Source organism: Brachyhypopomus gauderio, chromosome 1, assembly GCF_052324685.1.
Source record: "Brachyhypopomus gauderio isolate BG-103 chromosome 1, BGAUD_0.2, whole genome shotgun sequence".
In the NCBI taxonomy this organism is placed as follows: domain Eukaryota; kingdom Metazoa; phylum Chordata; class Actinopteri; order Gymnotiformes; family Hypopomidae; genus Brachyhypopomus; species Brachyhypopomus gauderio.
This window is the reverse complement of record NC_135211.1, coordinates 46,535,993-46,552,424: the sequence shown is the minus strand read 5'-3', so window position 1 is coordinate 46,552,424 and position 16,432 is coordinate 46,535,993. Positions and strand designations below refer to the sequence as shown.

The 16,432-nt window shown below is 46.5% G+C and overlaps 1 protein-coding gene across 1 annotated transcript in view; it reads left to right on the top strand.

The window, feature by feature from the left end:
* The window catches only part of lrba (LPS-responsive vesicle trafficking, beach and anchor containing), a 184,498-nt gene that overhangs the window by 26,785 nt on the left and 141,281 nt on the right, over positions 1–16,432 (top strand). The window contains 13 exon segments of the mRNA XM_076996609.1: positions 108–305; positions 947–1,080; positions 1,455–1,563; positions 2,986–3,138; positions 3,418–3,586; positions 4,533–4,612; positions 4,693–4,755; positions 5,805–5,902; positions 6,604–6,696; positions 7,470–7,578; positions 8,226–8,307; positions 10,049–10,172; positions 10,490–10,682. Coding sequence (XP_076852724.1) covers positions 108–305; positions 947–1,080; positions 1,455–1,563; positions 2,986–3,138; positions 3,418–3,586; positions 4,533–4,612; positions 4,693–4,755; positions 5,805–5,902; positions 6,604–6,696; positions 7,470–7,578; positions 8,226–8,307; positions 10,049–10,172; positions 10,490–10,682 — 1,605 coding nt within the window.

Below are 16,432 nucleotides of genomic sequence, written 5' to 3'. Positions count from 1 at the left end.
AGGGTCTCTTTAGGAGCGCCTACGTGTGTTTCTCAGAGCTGGAGCGCTCCTTCGGCTCAGCTCGGCCTCGCTCACGGCTCGCTGAGACGCTCTCTCTGTCTGCCCAGGGCACGTTTAAGTACAAAGCCGAGAGCGACCTGCTGTTCGCGGAGCACCACAAGGCCCTGCTGTACGACGGGAAGCTGGCAGGAAGCATCGCCTTCACGTACAACCCCAGAGCCACGGACGCTCAGCTGTGTCTGGAGTCCTCGCCCAAGGACAATGCCTCCATCTTTGTACACTCGCCACATGCCCTCATGCTGCAGGTAGACACACACACACACACACACACACACACACACACACACACACACACGTCACAGCTGTGCCCGTCTCCCAGACAGCAGGCTAATGACTCTGGCTGTGGGAGACACTCATCACCGTAATTAAACACCCTGGTGTTTCATCTGCTCCACTACGGCTGCCTGTACCTCCACCCTGCTGTGTGACTCTCACTGGCCACCATCACACACACAGGCACAGTAAAGGCTCACTGAAACCCCAGCATGCCTCTGCAACCCTCTCGCGTGTGACACGTGTAATAACAAACATTTAATGATGTTCTAGTTATGTATTTATGCACAAAAGCTATTAAGGCCGGAGGGAAAAAGCTTAAACATCAGATGTGTTGTGTGTCACACGGACACCGTGCGGTGACATTTTTGACTATGTTGCATAAAACTGTCAATGTACAATGTGATCTGTATGTGTGGTCATATTTGAGTAGAAGACACCAACAAACATGAATAACCATCTCGACTCCTCTGTGGAGTGTCTAGTGAGACCCACAGAAAGCATTAATGTACAGTATGTGTATCTTGAAGACGACGGGTCGCAAATTCCCTCACTGCACGTGTCTCACTGTCTCACTCTCTCACTCTGTCTCTGTCTCTCTCTCTCTCTCCAGGACGTGAAGGCCATAACCACCCACTCTGTGCAGAGTGCCATCCACTCCATTGGGGGGGTGCAGGTGCTCTTCCCTCTGTTCACACAGCTGGACCTCCTGCAGCCCACTGGAGAGGAGCTGGACACCTCTGTGTGGTGAGAACACACACACACACACACACAAATACACACACACACACACACACACACACACACACACAAATACACACACATACACACACACACACACACACACACACACACACGCACGCACATACACACACACAAATACACATATACACATACACAAATCCAGTACACACACACACACACGCACAAATATACACACACACAAATACACATATACACATACACAAATCCAGTACACACACACACACACACACACACACACACACACACAAATATACACACACACAAATATACACGTGTGCGCGCGCACACACACACACACACACACACACACACACACACACATGCAGTAATGATGTTGTTCTTGTTATTCTGTGCAGCTGCACCTTGCTGGTGTTTTTGATGGAGCTGTTGAAGGCGTCCGTGTCCATGCAGGAGCAGGTGTTGGCCTCTAAGGGCTTTCTGGTCATCGGCTACTCTCTGGAGAAGGTGGGTGCCCGCGGGACCCTGCTTGTGCCTGCATGCTGGAGGCCCTAAGAGCTCACGCAGAAGTGTCCTGAAGGGGCCAACGTGCACAAACTCACACGCTGCTAGTCCAGGAGACGCTGCTAGTCCAGGAGACGCTGCTAGTCCAGGAGACACTGCTAGTCCAGGAGACGCTGCTAGTCCAGGAGACACTGCTAGTCCAGGAGACGCTGCTAGTCCAGGAGACACTGCTAGTCCAGGAGACGCTGCTAGTTCAGGAGACACTGCTAGTCCAGGAGACACTGCTAGTCCAGGAGACGCTGCTAGTCCAGGAGACACTGCTAGTCCAGGAGACACTGCTAGTCCAGGAGACGCTGCTAGTCCAGGAGACGCTGCTAGTCCAGGAGACGCTGCTAGTCCAGGAGACGCTGCTAGTTCAGGAGACACTGCTAGTCCAGGAGACACTGCTAGTCCAGGAGACACTGCTAGTCCAGGAGACACTGCTAGTCCAGGAGACGCTGCTAGTCCAGGAGACGCTGCTAGTCCAGGAGACGCCGCTAGTCCAGGAGACGCCGCTAGTCCAGGAGACGCCGCTAGTCCAGGAGACGCTGCTAGTCCAGGAGACACTGCTAGTCTGACGGCCACGTGGGAGTCAGAGCAGCAACACAAACTGCTGTTTGGCGTAGTGGATCCTGCGTTGTGATCTTTCAACTGTGACTAAGCAGAGATGTTTAGATGAATGGATGATGCAGAAATGGAGGATCTACCTTCCTTTTTCCATCTCTCTCCTTCCTCCATCTCTCCTCTTCCTCTCTTCCTTTACCTTTCCTCTCATTCTCTTCATCTCTCTCTCTGTACCCTAGACTTCAGTTTAGTTTCCATCAACTGTATTTTCCATCTCTTCACCCCTTGCCTCTCTGCAGTACATGTTTATGATCAGGACATGTTTACTGACTCCGAGATAAACAGCCTCTCGGAGCAGATAAAACACGCCTCTGTCATGTGCGTCGCTAATGAGGACGGACAGCAGGTTGCCACGGCAGGTTGCCATGAGGCTGGTGTCTATCACTGGGGCGACCTCCTCCTCCCCACGGCGCCATGGTGCTGTATTGGCACTTCTGATCTGTGGTACTGATCTGATGAAGCTGATGAGGCAGGAGGCTGATAGTGTTGCTTTGATTGTCACATTTGGGAGTCTTATGGATTATCTGTGTTATGGATTAATGTCCACTGTGTGCCATTGCTGATATGTTTCAGTGTCGGTGTTCCTTTCTCATGACTCCTTTCTTTCTCTCTCTCTCTCTCTCTCTCTCTCTCTCTCTCTCTCTCTCTCTCTCTCTCTCTCTCTCTCTCTCTCTCTCTCTCTCTCTCTCTCTCTCTCTCTCTCTCTCTCTCTCTCTCTCTCTCTCTCTCTCTCTCTCTCTCTGTGTGTGTGCATCTTTGTAGTCTTCCAAAGTTCATGTGACGAGACCAGTACTGGACATCATCTTGGCTTTTGCTCGTTACCTTAGCAACCTGCCCACCGGTGTCTTGCTGCTGAAGCAGCTGTGTGACCACATCCTGTTCAACCCTGCCATCTGGATCCACGCGCCCGCAAAGGTGGAAAAGAATGCACACACACACACACACACATCCACGCCCCCACAAAGGTGGGAGAGAACACGCACACACACCCACACACACACACACATCCACGCGCCCGCAAAGGTGGAAGAGAACACGCACACACACACACGTGCACATACACATTAGCTAGCGCTTGTGCCCATGGACACACACGCACACACTGACACACCTGATAAATGAGTATAACTTACTGGTTGATCACTATGTATGTGTGTGTGTGTGTTTGTCATTACCCCATTTTCTCCCCCACAGGTGCAATTAACCCTGTACACTTATCTGGCCACTGAGTTCATCAGCACGGTCACCATCTACAACGCCATCCGCAGGGTAGGAACGGTACTGCAGGTCATGCACACACTGAAGTACTACTACTGGGTAGTGAACCCCCAGGATCGCAGTGGGGTCGTCCCCAAAGGCCTCGGTAAGACTGCTGTGATGGGCCAGAAACCAGCCGCACAATATATTGTTGATGAGAGAGAGAGTGAAAGTGAAAGAGAGAGAGAGAAAGTGAAAGAGAGAGAGAGGTGCTGCATTATAATGAGCCCTGTAATGTGCATCTCAAGGCGAATCATAATGTGGATGAATCCTGCACTACTCTTTAAAACCTTTACGGGGTACAGTTTTGAGACACTTGTCTTGAGACACTTGAATTTGTATACTCTAAGCTGGTGTTTGTATACTCTAGCACACGTTTCTATTAGGTTTGGGGAAACACCACTAAGATTCACGTTTGTTTTCTGAACTGAGTATGACTTAAATGTAGTTTTCCTGAGATGTTCAGGCCTCATCAATCAACAATTAATAACCAAAGAAGTTCTAATGAAGTCTGTGAGGACGTGGCTGTTGTGTGTTGCCGTTCAGAAGGAGGGTTTGTGCTGTGTGCAGCTAAAGGCACCCCTGCATCATGTGAGGGCATCGTGTGTCTCTCTGTAACCTGAGTGCAGGCTGGAGGCACCTGCAGGAACATTAACTCCCAGAATAGAACACCAGGAGTGACTAGCCTCTCCGCGCAGCGTGGACTCGGCTTTGTGACGCTTGCTGCTTTGTGGCTGTGTGCTTCTGTGTCTCACCCCCCCAACACACACACGCACACACACACACACACACACACACACTCCTCTGCCGTAGTATACAGGCGCTTGTGATGCTTTGTAGCTGTGTGTCTAAAGTTTTTTCATTTTGGTGAAGCTTTTTTTTATATTTTACAAAATAAAAGCATAAAAGATGGTGTGTGTGTGTGTGTGTGTGTGTGTGTGTGTGTGTGTTACTGCTGAAACTGTTGTCAGTTCAGGTTGTAGACTTGGCGTCTCTTTTTGGAAAGAACATTATGGTCAAGGTTGTCTTTCTTCATGTGTGTGTGTGTTCAGATGGTCCTCGGCCAAATCAGAAGGAGATCCATGGTCTCAGAGCGTTTCTGCTTCTGTTTGTCAAACAGCTCATTATGAAGGTTTGTTTTCAACCCCATTAAAGATTAATTGAAGATTATGGGGATGATTTGTAAGGTGATGGTGTGTATTTTTGTCTCAGGACTACGGGGTGAAGGAGGACGAGCTTCAGAGCATTCTGAACTACCTGCTCACCATGCATGAGGTAACCTGAGAGTCGCCTAGACCGGAACACCTGGGTTAGATCAGATTGCACCCGCCACACCTACCTGCCTGGTCACGCCTACCTGTCAGGCCACGCCCACCTGCCTGGGCACACCTACCTGTCCAGTCAAGCTGTGCTTAGCACTGGCCAGGTGGATGGGGCAGAGTTTTATCTGCTCTTATTTTGTTTAGTTAGTGCTGCACTTCTGTTACGCGGATTTCCACTAGATGGCGCCCAAAGCCAAGCTCTGTAAATTGAGATTCTTTCTGTTTCTGAGATCAGGCTGTGGTGGCCATGAATTTCATGACTTATTTAAATTCTTTCTTTCTTTCTTTCTTTCTTTTTTTTTCCACCCGTATCATAGACATGCTTGTGCACGCACAGGCATGTGAACACACACGCACACACACACGCACACTCATCATGTGCTTTTTGATGTTACATCATAATTGCGAACTCTTTGATGCCCTCTCAGCCCCCTGACTCTTGTCTGGTCTTTAACAAAGCTAGGGTCTGCCCATTGCTCATACACCTTTGCTTTCATTAGTGGTAAAACTCTTTTAATCTGCATTAGTGGCAGCCCTGATTATCATCCCGGTCCTGATTAGAGGGGCAGTCATGGTCTGGTGGTAGGGAACTGGTCTTGTGACCGGAGGGTCGTGGATTCGATTCCCAGACCTGAGGCCATGACTGAGGTGCCCTTGAGCAAGGCACCTAACCCCAACTGCTCCCCGGGCGCCGGGCTAGGGCTGCCCACCACTCTGGGCATGTGTGATCCACAGCCCCCTAGTAATCACTAGTGTGTGTGTGTGTTCTAATTGCACAGATGGGTAAAAGCGGAGGACAAATTTCGATTGTGGTGAAAAAAATCAAAATTGACAAATATGGCACATCTACATTTTTTACACATTTACATTTTCACATTTAGAGACCAGACGGGCCAGACTTAATTTCTGCCTTGTGGTAAAAACTGGCAGAGCATTCAAACTGTACTTTAATGTAACTAACAAACTCAATCTGACTTGTTTGTTTGTTTTTGTTTACTTCAGGATGACAATCTGATGGATGTGCTTCAGCTGCTGGTGGCGCTGATGTCCGAGCACCCGAGCTCCATGGTCCACGCCTTCGACCAGCGCGACGGTATCCGGTGAGGCAGCAGTTGCCCGTAGCAACCCGTAGTTACTGAGCGTTGCTGTTAGCACGCTGTTGCTAACCTGAGTTCGCCTCACGTGACTTCTCATTTCTCGTTTGTCTCCTTTTGATATCTGAGACACGGGAGACGAAAGTACATACGACTGTATACGAGAATATAACCGTTAACCGAAGCTAGACACTGACATCAGCCAATGAGGGGGCGATATGGGTCAGATGTCGCAGCACACAGCAGGTTCTAGTGTCTCTATCTGAGGCGCCTACAGTTCTACAGGGCTGTCGTACAGGCTGTAGAAACGTAGGTGTTCAGGTTGCTGAGGTCTTCATGGAGCTGCCTGCTGTGAGCCAGTGTGTGCTGGGGTTAAACGTGCACACCGGGGTGTCTGGGTGTCTGAGCACATTTAAACCAGAGCACTGCCCTTCGCTTAAGAACAGACCACTGTGCTCAGTCAACACTTCTGTCATGGAGTCACCTCAGGTCACAAACACACGTGACTCCGTGGAGAAACAGTGATCGTAGCTATTATTGTCTTAAAATAAGTCATCTGATGACATTTATTGTGCATAAATATACCCTCATGTTTTACCTTTTAATTGTGAATGTGTAAGTTTTATCTGTGTAATGTGCGTGTGTGTGTGTGTGTGTGTGTGTGTGTGTGTGTGTGTGTGTGTGTGTGTGTGTTTCCTTCTACGCAGCGTGATCTATAAGTTGCTTGCGTCCAAAAGTGAAGGAATCCGAGTGCAAGCTCTCAAAGTCATGGGCTACTTCCTCCGACATTTACCACCAAAGTAAGTTAAACCAAATCATCAGTGTTCTGATGCATGTTTTCGCCTCTGTAATTCCAGATGGAAACCTGGTTAATCACAGGGTGGGTTTTTTTTTTTTGGATATTGTTATCATATGTTGACAGTTTTTGCTCCGTCATTCTTTTTATTTTTTTCACTTCTTTCCCCCTTGCTTTGTGTGTTGAGCAACCCTGCGTGTGTGGTGGGTCTGCGTGTATGAGTTAACCCGTACACGCAGACCGGCCAGCACACGCGCAGGGTTGCTCACGTTAACCCGTACACGCAGACCGGCCAGCACACGCGCAGGGTTGCTCACGTTAACGTTAGCGTGGTGGGCCGGTCTGGGAAGGCACTGCTGCTCTTTTTCCCCGAGCTGATCGTTTCTCCTCCCCGGTGGATCATTTTGATAACAAATTAGCCTCGCTATGTAATTTTGGTTCACTTAATATGGAAAACAGGGTGAGAGAGTTTGAGTGTCTCATGATTTTTCCAACTGGAATATTTGTGCTCTCTGATAGATAAAGTTCTCTTTCATTGCATATTTTACAGTTTTTTACATGTATTATTAGTTTTGAAATTTTATTAAAAACTAGCCACCACAGGTGCCACCATTTTGTGAGCTTTAAATATTCCCCAGAATGTTGTTACATGGGCCTTGTGTGGGGGGTTAAAGGGTGGGGTTGGTGGGTGTGGTTGAGGGGTGAGAGAGGGTGGTGTTCTGAGCCGATGCAGTACGGTTATGCGAGTGATGCCATGGCTGATGTTTCATGTTTTAGGAGGAGGTCAGAGGTCATGCAGGGTCACGCCCTTTTCTCCCTGCTGACCGAACGCCTGATGCTCCATTCCAGTCAGTTCTCCATGACGACCTACAACGTCCTCTTCGAGGTCAGCCAGCAAATCTTCTGGACTTTTATTTAATTACATTTTCTTTTATTGAATTTTTTTTTAAATATCTGTCCCCTTGTATCATGGTGTTTTGTTCCTGCTCCATGCTGACTGCTATGTGCTTAAAGTCCTCTGGAAACTGCAGCCTCACCTAATGTTTGGCAAACGCTCCACCGTCTTCCTGTGTGTGTGGACAACAAGGCTCTCTGTTGAAATCATTTATCCACCAACTGTTGGGAACGTCACGATGAGTCAATCTGTGTCCAGATATATGATGGCAGATTAATGTCCACAGATGTCCTGAGACAAGGCTCAGTGGTCCCTAATTTCATGCGTTTAATGTTCCTAGTAACTGAGAAATCTCTGACCGTAGCTGCTTCTTGCTTTGATTTACCGCTGTAATTTTTCCGATCCTGGTTTTATCATGGAGATTATTATTATGATTCTGCTCCCAATTTTGCTCGTGTTTTTGTAGGACGATGATTTCTGAGATATATAACAAACACACGGTGCCTTTAAAGTTTTGTTTGGACACGGTCCGTTGCTCCATTGCTGTGTTGGTTTCTGTGTTTATAATGGATGTTGGGGGGGCGCTGTGGTCCTTAAACCTAGAACACTGACCAGAGCTCATTCTGCTTTGGTTACAGATTCTTACAGAGCAAATCTGCACACAAGTTATTCACAAACAGCACCCAGACCCCGACTCCACCGTGAAGATTCAAAACCCACGTAAGACGACCCTCTGCTCTTCCTCTGCAGAGCTGAGTTCACAGAATTGTATTACCTTGCATCATATTCATCGATAACCAGCTACATCACCACTGATCAGTGCCCAGTTACAACGTTGATTAGACCCCAGATTGGGCCGAGGTTTGATGATGATGGGTTCTTGACTGTGAAAACAAACATTAAAGATAATTTTTTAAATTGCATAATGCAGTACAGGCTTTTTTAATGTAAGTGTTTTTCCACAAAAAAAATTGCACCAGCAATATTTCATATCGGTCAAAGAAATCTTTGCTTTAAGACGTACTTGACTCTGTTAGTGAGACTTTTTAGTGTTGGTGAGAGCGCAAAAGTCGTGCTTTCATCAGTGCTGAGATATACAGTTACTCCGTTCAGCTAGAGATCACGCCAAGCTCTCCACTCCACATAAGATAAATACGTTTTAGAGTAACGAACCTCCTGTTGTAGCTATAGGGTTTCTGATTGCTTGTTCGCCACACACTGTTCATTCACGAGCCTTACATTTTTGTGTATCTGATGGTGAGTTTCTCTCATTTCCTCTCTGGCTTCTCCAAGTTTGATTTGCGTCCAGTTTAACGTCCCTTTAACGTGGCATCATAACCAAGCCGCATTACGCTTTTAATAGTAAATCATATTTAATGTTTTGAAAGGGGGAAAAATACAGTTAGCGATGCCTCTCAGATAACGTTAACAGCCATCAGATCAGTGATCATCAGAGAGGTTCAGCGGGCCTTAGTGCAGGTCACGGGTCAGGTTTTGTGATTTCGCTAGCGATGGCTTCAGTGCTGATAGATGTCAGCAGACTGGTCTCAGATCAGCTGCTAACAAGCTCTGTATTCGAGCAGAGCTCTGGTTCTCCTTTGCTCCACATCTCGTTGATGTGATCTGTGTTGAAGCCTCGAGACGGACCTGATTGCAGTCTTTAGCAACGTCAGGCCCAGTCAAACAAACCGAGGAAGAGAGAGTTTCTTTTACATTGAACTCCGGCTCAAACCAAGACCAAATGGTGCGTGGTGAAAAAAAAAAACATCTCGGAGCTGTACGTAATGGTAATTTTCTACTGGTAAGGTTCAGTGACTCTAATTTGAGTGAGTAAGACACAGAAACAGCACATGTCCTATGGAGAGAGACCGGGCATCAGTTATAAATGCGGACAGGCCCAGAACTCTCAGGGACAGCTGAAATTTAAGATCTTCAACTCAAACAAATGGCTATTGACGCTGTCTAGATAATGAATCTACACAGCAGTCTCCTTACGTTAAGCAAAGTCCTCACCAGTCTCAGACAGTACCGACCATATGATATAATTCACCAGCAAGGTTATGCCTTTTTATTCTTTTTTTTCTATTCTTTTTTTCACAACTCAAATTCATAGGTTATGCATGAAATGCATGTTATGATGATAGAATGGAAATTAGAGAAAGGGGAATTAATTTAGTGTGTGTGTGTGTGTGTGTGCATGCTATAAAGTGGATAAATGAAAATCATACTAGCATTTATTTTTAGTTTCAGGAGTCTGGCTCCCAACCAAAAATGAAACGTTTAACAAATGCATTTGACTCATGAATACCTATTTAAAAATCTTAATTCAAAATAAAGTAAATCTGTTAGATGTATTGTTGGACACTTCTACATAGAACTTTTAGCTTGATATTTCCATCAGGCTGAACTATTTAGTAATGTGTGTGTGTGTGTGCGTGCGTGCGTGCGTGTGTGTGATCAGAGATCCTGAAGGTGATTGCAGCACTGGTGAAGAACGCCCCACCAGGGCCAGAGAACATAGAGGTGCGCAGGGTCTTCATCTCAGACATGATCAAAATGTTCAACAACAGCAGAGAGAACAGGAGGTAGGAGACACGCACGCGCACGCACGCACACACTCACACACATGCTCATGCACACACAAAATAATAGGAGGTATGAAATACATGTATACACAAACAGACGCACACAACAGAAAGGAGGTATGAAACTCGCAGTAGAGAGAACAAGAGGTATGAAGCACACACACACACACACACACACACACACACACACACACTCACTGTCATAGAGAAAATGCCTATACCTCATTATATAGTCTCACACACACACACACACACACACACACACACACACACACACTAAGTTGTGACATGTACTTTAATTTTGTGTGTGTGTGTAGGAGTCTGCTCCAGTGTTCCGTGTGGCAGGAGTGGATGCTGTCTCTGTGCTTCATAAACCCTAAGAACAGTGAGGAGCAGAAGATCACGGAGATGGTCTACGCGATCTTCCGGATCCTTCTCTATCACGCCATCAAGTACGAGTGGGGCGGCTGGCGTGTGTGGGTCGACACGCTCTCCATCACACACTCCAAGGTCAGGAGCTGCCTCACACACACACACACACACACACACACACATATACACTCACACACACATACACTCACACACACATACACACACACATATACACACACACATATACACACACATACATATACACACACACATATACACACATATACACACATACGCGCACACACACACACACACACACACACACACAAGTGCTTGTATTTCTGCAGTTATTAGTATAACTGCAATTAGTCCTGACACTCTAACTGCTGTCCAGGACACAATGTTTAATGATATTTAGAAAATCGTGCTAATGAAACCTGTCGGTGTCGGTTGTTTTCGGATGTTCTGAGAGTCCTCCCCCTTCTGTAGTTAAATGGCATGTTAACTTACATAATGTGATTTAGATTACAATCTCTCTCTCTCTCTCTCTCTCTCTCTCTCTCTCTCTAACATCTGTCTGTGTTCTTTCTCTACCTTACTTTCTTTTTATAATCTGTGTCTTCTGTCTGTCCCAAGGCATTGCTATAATCCCATCCAGAGACCTCAGATTAGAATCTCTACTTCCTTCATAGCCACTAGCTGTTTATTTTGCTGTATTGGATTGCGTTCTTAATGCTATAGGTAATAATCGCTGGGTGCTCCTTGTTTCAGAGTTTTCTATTTTAAGCCGCAGTGTTGATATTGTATTGCCCTGCTGTACACACAGTGATGTAATTTGGTTGGTGTCAGAAAGTGTGGGCATCACACTCCCAGATTCTGGCTGATAATGCATAATAACTTTAGTTCCCCCACAAAGCCCAGTTGTGTCTCTGGAATGTTGGGTTGCATACATCAGCCACCAGGGGGCAGAGCTGTGCTTTTGCAGTGCACGTGTGCTCGCCAGCACAAGAGTCGTGCTGTGAAGCAGCTCGGAAATTGAACGCAGAGTGCAATTACAGGGATGAAGGTAAAGGTGGCGAATCTGAATGCACGAATACAAGTTGGAAGCCAGAGCTGTTCTCAGTTACAGAGAATGCGTAGCGCACAGAGAATATCGACAGGACACTGTATCCAAGTTAACGCGGTGCTGTAGCCTGCTGAGTTTACTGAACATTGCCTGATAGGTTTTGACTGTCTAAGCTATGCCTTTTTTTCTGCGTGTCTTGCATTTCATGCTGATATATTTTTTTAACCAAGGCTCAGATGTCCAGACTATTTTTCCCAATGTGTGTGAAAGAAAATAGTTTGAATAATTTATGAGTCCGTGCTCCTTGAGGAAACCCACTGCGTTCTGCAAAGATTAGATGATTGTAATGTGATGAGACAAGAATGGATCAAATCAGTGTTGCAGCTTTGGTGTGTGTGTGTGTGTGTGTGTGTGTGTGTGTGTGTGTGTGTGTGTGTGTGTGTGTGTGTGCGCGCGGTGTGTCTATATTTTTTTCTCAAAAAAGGGCTCATATGTTTATATATGTAAAACTTAAAGGCACATTATTAAATGCACGTTTTATTATGTGTAATTAATGTCCAGTACCACAAAGCTGGAGTGTGTCGTGTCCCTCACACACGCAGCACACACGCCCCTGTTGTCTGTATGTCTGTCTGTATTCTTCACGCCCAGTCGAGGTGCGGCGGCCCGCGTGCGAACGCAGCAGGTTAACGGGTCCGTACCGAGACGCCTCTGGAGCGCCCCGCGACACCACTGCTCCCGGGGCAGATCTCTGACCGCGGTCCTGCCTGTCCGCCCCAGCCGGCTCTGAAAACGTCTGCTTTGTTTAGTTTTTTATTACCGCAGTAGATTAATGCTGGTTTCTGCTGTTTGTGGGTTCTGGTGTGATAAAAAAAAAACAACACTTGTTTGTTTGTTTGTTTGTATTGTTGTCCTTAAGAGGAAGGAGCAGCCCGGTTTGTGTGCTGGGGAGGGGGAGGAAGTGCCCAGCCTTTGAGATACATGCATTTGCTATATATAAAAAAAGCTAAAGAAACTCAATTGCAATTTTATTGTCCAGCGTGATAGATTTCCTGCCAAGTTCAGAGCAGGAGAGCTGTTTGTCACTGTAGTGCTCCCTTTCACAGCTGCGGGGGCTGTGTGTGTGTGTGTGTGTGTGTGTGTGTGTGTGTGTGTGTGTGTGTGTGTGTGTGTGTGTGTGTGTGTGTGTGTGTGTGTGTGTGCGCGCGTGTGACATAGAGAATGGGAATGGTGTGTGTAACTGTGAAGAAAGAGCGTGTGTGTGTGTGTGTGTATTTACACTGCGGTGTACATGCTATTTTTTGACCTCTCTCTTTCTTTTGTTTGTAAGCATTTATTATGCATCTCAAATGGTTTATTACAGAGAGCAAGTCACCACAAATTACCTACGTTTGCATTTTCCGAGCGAGGCATCTATGAGACACTAGTGCATCTATGAGACACTAGTGTATCTATGAGACACTAGTGCCACTCCGGGAGGCTCTACCATATCACACATTCTCCTGCTCTCTGGAGAAATTCTACTGTAGTCTCACTGCCATTGGAGTGCAGGCACAGTTATAGTTCTATTGCCAAAAGGCATCACAAACCCATATAACGAATATACTTATAGTATGTTTTCCACAACAAACATTAAATTAATGTGTAGATAAATGATTATTTAATTGCTTTCATTTTGTGATAAATAAAAATATGCTAAATCTAGAAATGACTTCATGGCTCTGATTGTTACGCATGTGGTTAAGTCCTTCATTTGAATTTCAGCTTGTTGAAACATTGCTCTCTGTAAGTGCTCTCTGTAGAATTGCTAATGCTTTGAGTAGCTTTGCATGTAAAAATCATGTGTGTATATTTGGATAAAGCCATCAGTTTGCTGTGCATTCAACCGTGTGTGTGTGTGTGTGTGTGTGTGTGTGTGTGTGTGTGTGTGTGTGAGAGCTCAGCGCTCTACCTCTGCATTACTCTCATTGTAAGAGGACAGATGTTTCTGCAGGGGGTCATGCTGACACCATCGCCTTCCCAAGGTGCCCCTGTTCTAGAGCTGCTCAGAAATGAGCACGCTCAGCTCAGGACAACTTCCAGCAGGAAGTGATCGGCCTGTCGAGGGCCGAGTGTCCTTCAGCCTTCCCCAGTCAGCAGTATTGCAGCCCAACGTGTGGAACATCAGAAGGAGAGAATCTTTGAATGTTCTCAAGAATGTTCCTGGAATGTTCTAAAGGACAGTGCCTGCCATGGAAACAGAATGTGTGTAGAATCTGGACCGATGGCATTAAGTCTTGCATTAAAACAGAATCCTGCTTCCATCACCACTGATATGAGGAGGAGGATGAAGATTAGACATTTAAAATCTGAGGCAGCAAATATGTAGAAAGTTGTTGATGGCCATCATTGCTATAGTTATGCACATGTAAGCGTTGCCTGGCGAAGTCTGATAACAGCTGTGAAATCACCGTGTCATTACCGTTGTTTGTCCAGAGGGATTGTAGTGATGACCCTGCGTTGAAGCTCCGGTGTAACATCTCCACGAGCTCCTCTCTGCCTCCTCCTGCTGACTCTCGGTGTTCAATGCACGGCAAGTGCTATGGATTCCTAGGACAAAGAGCCTCAGTATTGCAAGTCCTGCTTGTAAAGATAGAGGCGGTCGGGCTGCCAATGTTTATTGAGTAACGCCGTACAAACAGACATGCACGGGCACCCACACAAAGGCCAGAGGGGCTTCCAACATGCATGACATTGACCACTGAATGATAAGGAGAACCGTAAGCTGTCATTCAGAAGACGTGAACCCGGCTTCTCACCAGCACACACTGCTTCGTGGAGACGTCTCTGTTTTACACATCATGCCTTCTGCGTGTTGTTTTTCTGGTTATGAGGCGTGTTACGGTTTATTGAATGAGTAAAACGTTTGAGTCCTTATGTGCCGTGTGTCTGGTTTCCGAGGGTACCGTTCAGCTCTGCTGGGCAAACAAGCACATTTGGATTTTTTTTGGGTACTACGTGCTCACTGTTTCCTTGGTAACCCTTTGGTAGTGCAAACGTGTGTGTTGTGTTTTGGGGTCTCTCTTCTGCCACACGTGAATCGGTTTGTTCTCTCTCATACGGAGTCACGTGGCCTTAATGTACTCTATAGTGGATCATACGTTCATTAGAGTGATTCAGGCCCTATGGAGCATCCACAGTCCAGCACAATACAATAAAGTGTGGTGAAGAAATATTGAGCCTGCTGACGACATTGATTTTGGGTTGGAATAGAATTGCATTTCGCTAATCCAATTAGGGCCTTCCTAAGGATCCCCGTGTTCCTTTTATTTTCTGGTTGCTTGCTATCTATTGATCTAAATGGGACTCCCTGCCGGCCTGATCTCGGATCAGTGGTATAAAGCTGTGCGCGGTGTTGCCGCAGAGACGCAAGGCTCCGGCTCTGAGCCCAGAACAGCAGGGCCGTGCAGCTAGAAGTGCGTCACAGTGTCAGGGGCAGGGAGATGGTATCATGCATCATGTCAATCATCTGATTGGCGTGAATTTCAGTTTGACGGAGCAGAATGAGTTTTTCGTCTCGAGGCTGACGTGAAGCCTGGTGTTCTTACGCAGAAGACCCTAATTATATTACACAGTAATCGGAGGGTGAGGGTCTCTCTCTCCACATGCACATTGCTACTCTTTCCTCTCCGCGTGCTTGTGCTAACCTGATTTGCGTTATGCGTTACGACTTGGCCACCAGACGTCCGGCTGATGTTGTGATGGCGGTGGCGTTATGAAGGCACGGCTGTTGTCCTGCAGGACTTGGGGGGGTTTCTGTCCGTGCCCCCTTTGATGTGGCGCTGACTGGAGTTACATTTGATTAGATCGAGTCTGATGTGAAGCCTGCCCCGTGGTGCATTAATGGGGTTGTGGTAGCCGCATTCGTACAGTAACCTCTATTTTCCAGGGGTAACTCTATCTCCACAAGGCGCACCGCCGGGCCTGGTGTGTTCTGTGCAGTCCCAATGCCTCTTACATGACGTAGAGCCGAGCTGGGCCGGGAGGGAGAGAGAACAGACTCATCTGAATAGCAAGATGCTTTAAGTCTAAGGAATACGCCAGCACTGAATCTCAAAAATCTACTACTTGATACAAATGTATTCCCTGTGTTTATGGCCTGTGGGGAAACTACTGGAGCTCAATTCTTCCTCATCTGTAAGTCTAAAACCAAGCATTTCACTAATCTCATCCTTTGAACTATTTTCAGCTACTCTGAATAGTGAATAAGGTTGTTTGAGGTTTGGTGCTAGAGTCCTTTATCTGTATAATGCGTAGTAAACCTGTAATGTGCCCTGAATACATGGTTATATGATGGAATTACTTGATTGAAAGCAGTGGTTGAAAAAACTGCACCGAAGAGAGAAAATGACCAGAACTGAACTAAACGTAACATTTTTTTTTTTCGGTTTTGTTTCTCGAGCGGTTGTCTGACGTTGATCTGTGCTTTGTGATATGTAATTCTTCTGTGAGCGAACAGAAGAGCTGGAACTTTGTTGCAGTCTTAGAGGCTTAAGCATTAAATGTCAAATTAAGCTTAAAGTAATGGCCGTGCTAACACAGGGGTTTCCAGATGGAGGGGAATGAGGGAGGGGTGGGGGGGGGCAGAGCCGTTAAGGGCTGTCCGTCCAACCAAAACACCTATGGATTACCAATCATGCCCCAGAGAAGATTAATGACCTGCCTGCTCACGGGCTAATTTAGGACAATAACCGCAAATTAATTACAAATAATCGGGGTTTTCTTGCCTAGATGCAAATGTCCAGAGGTCCTCGGTGTGTGTCTGCGTGGAGCTGAGTTCGTA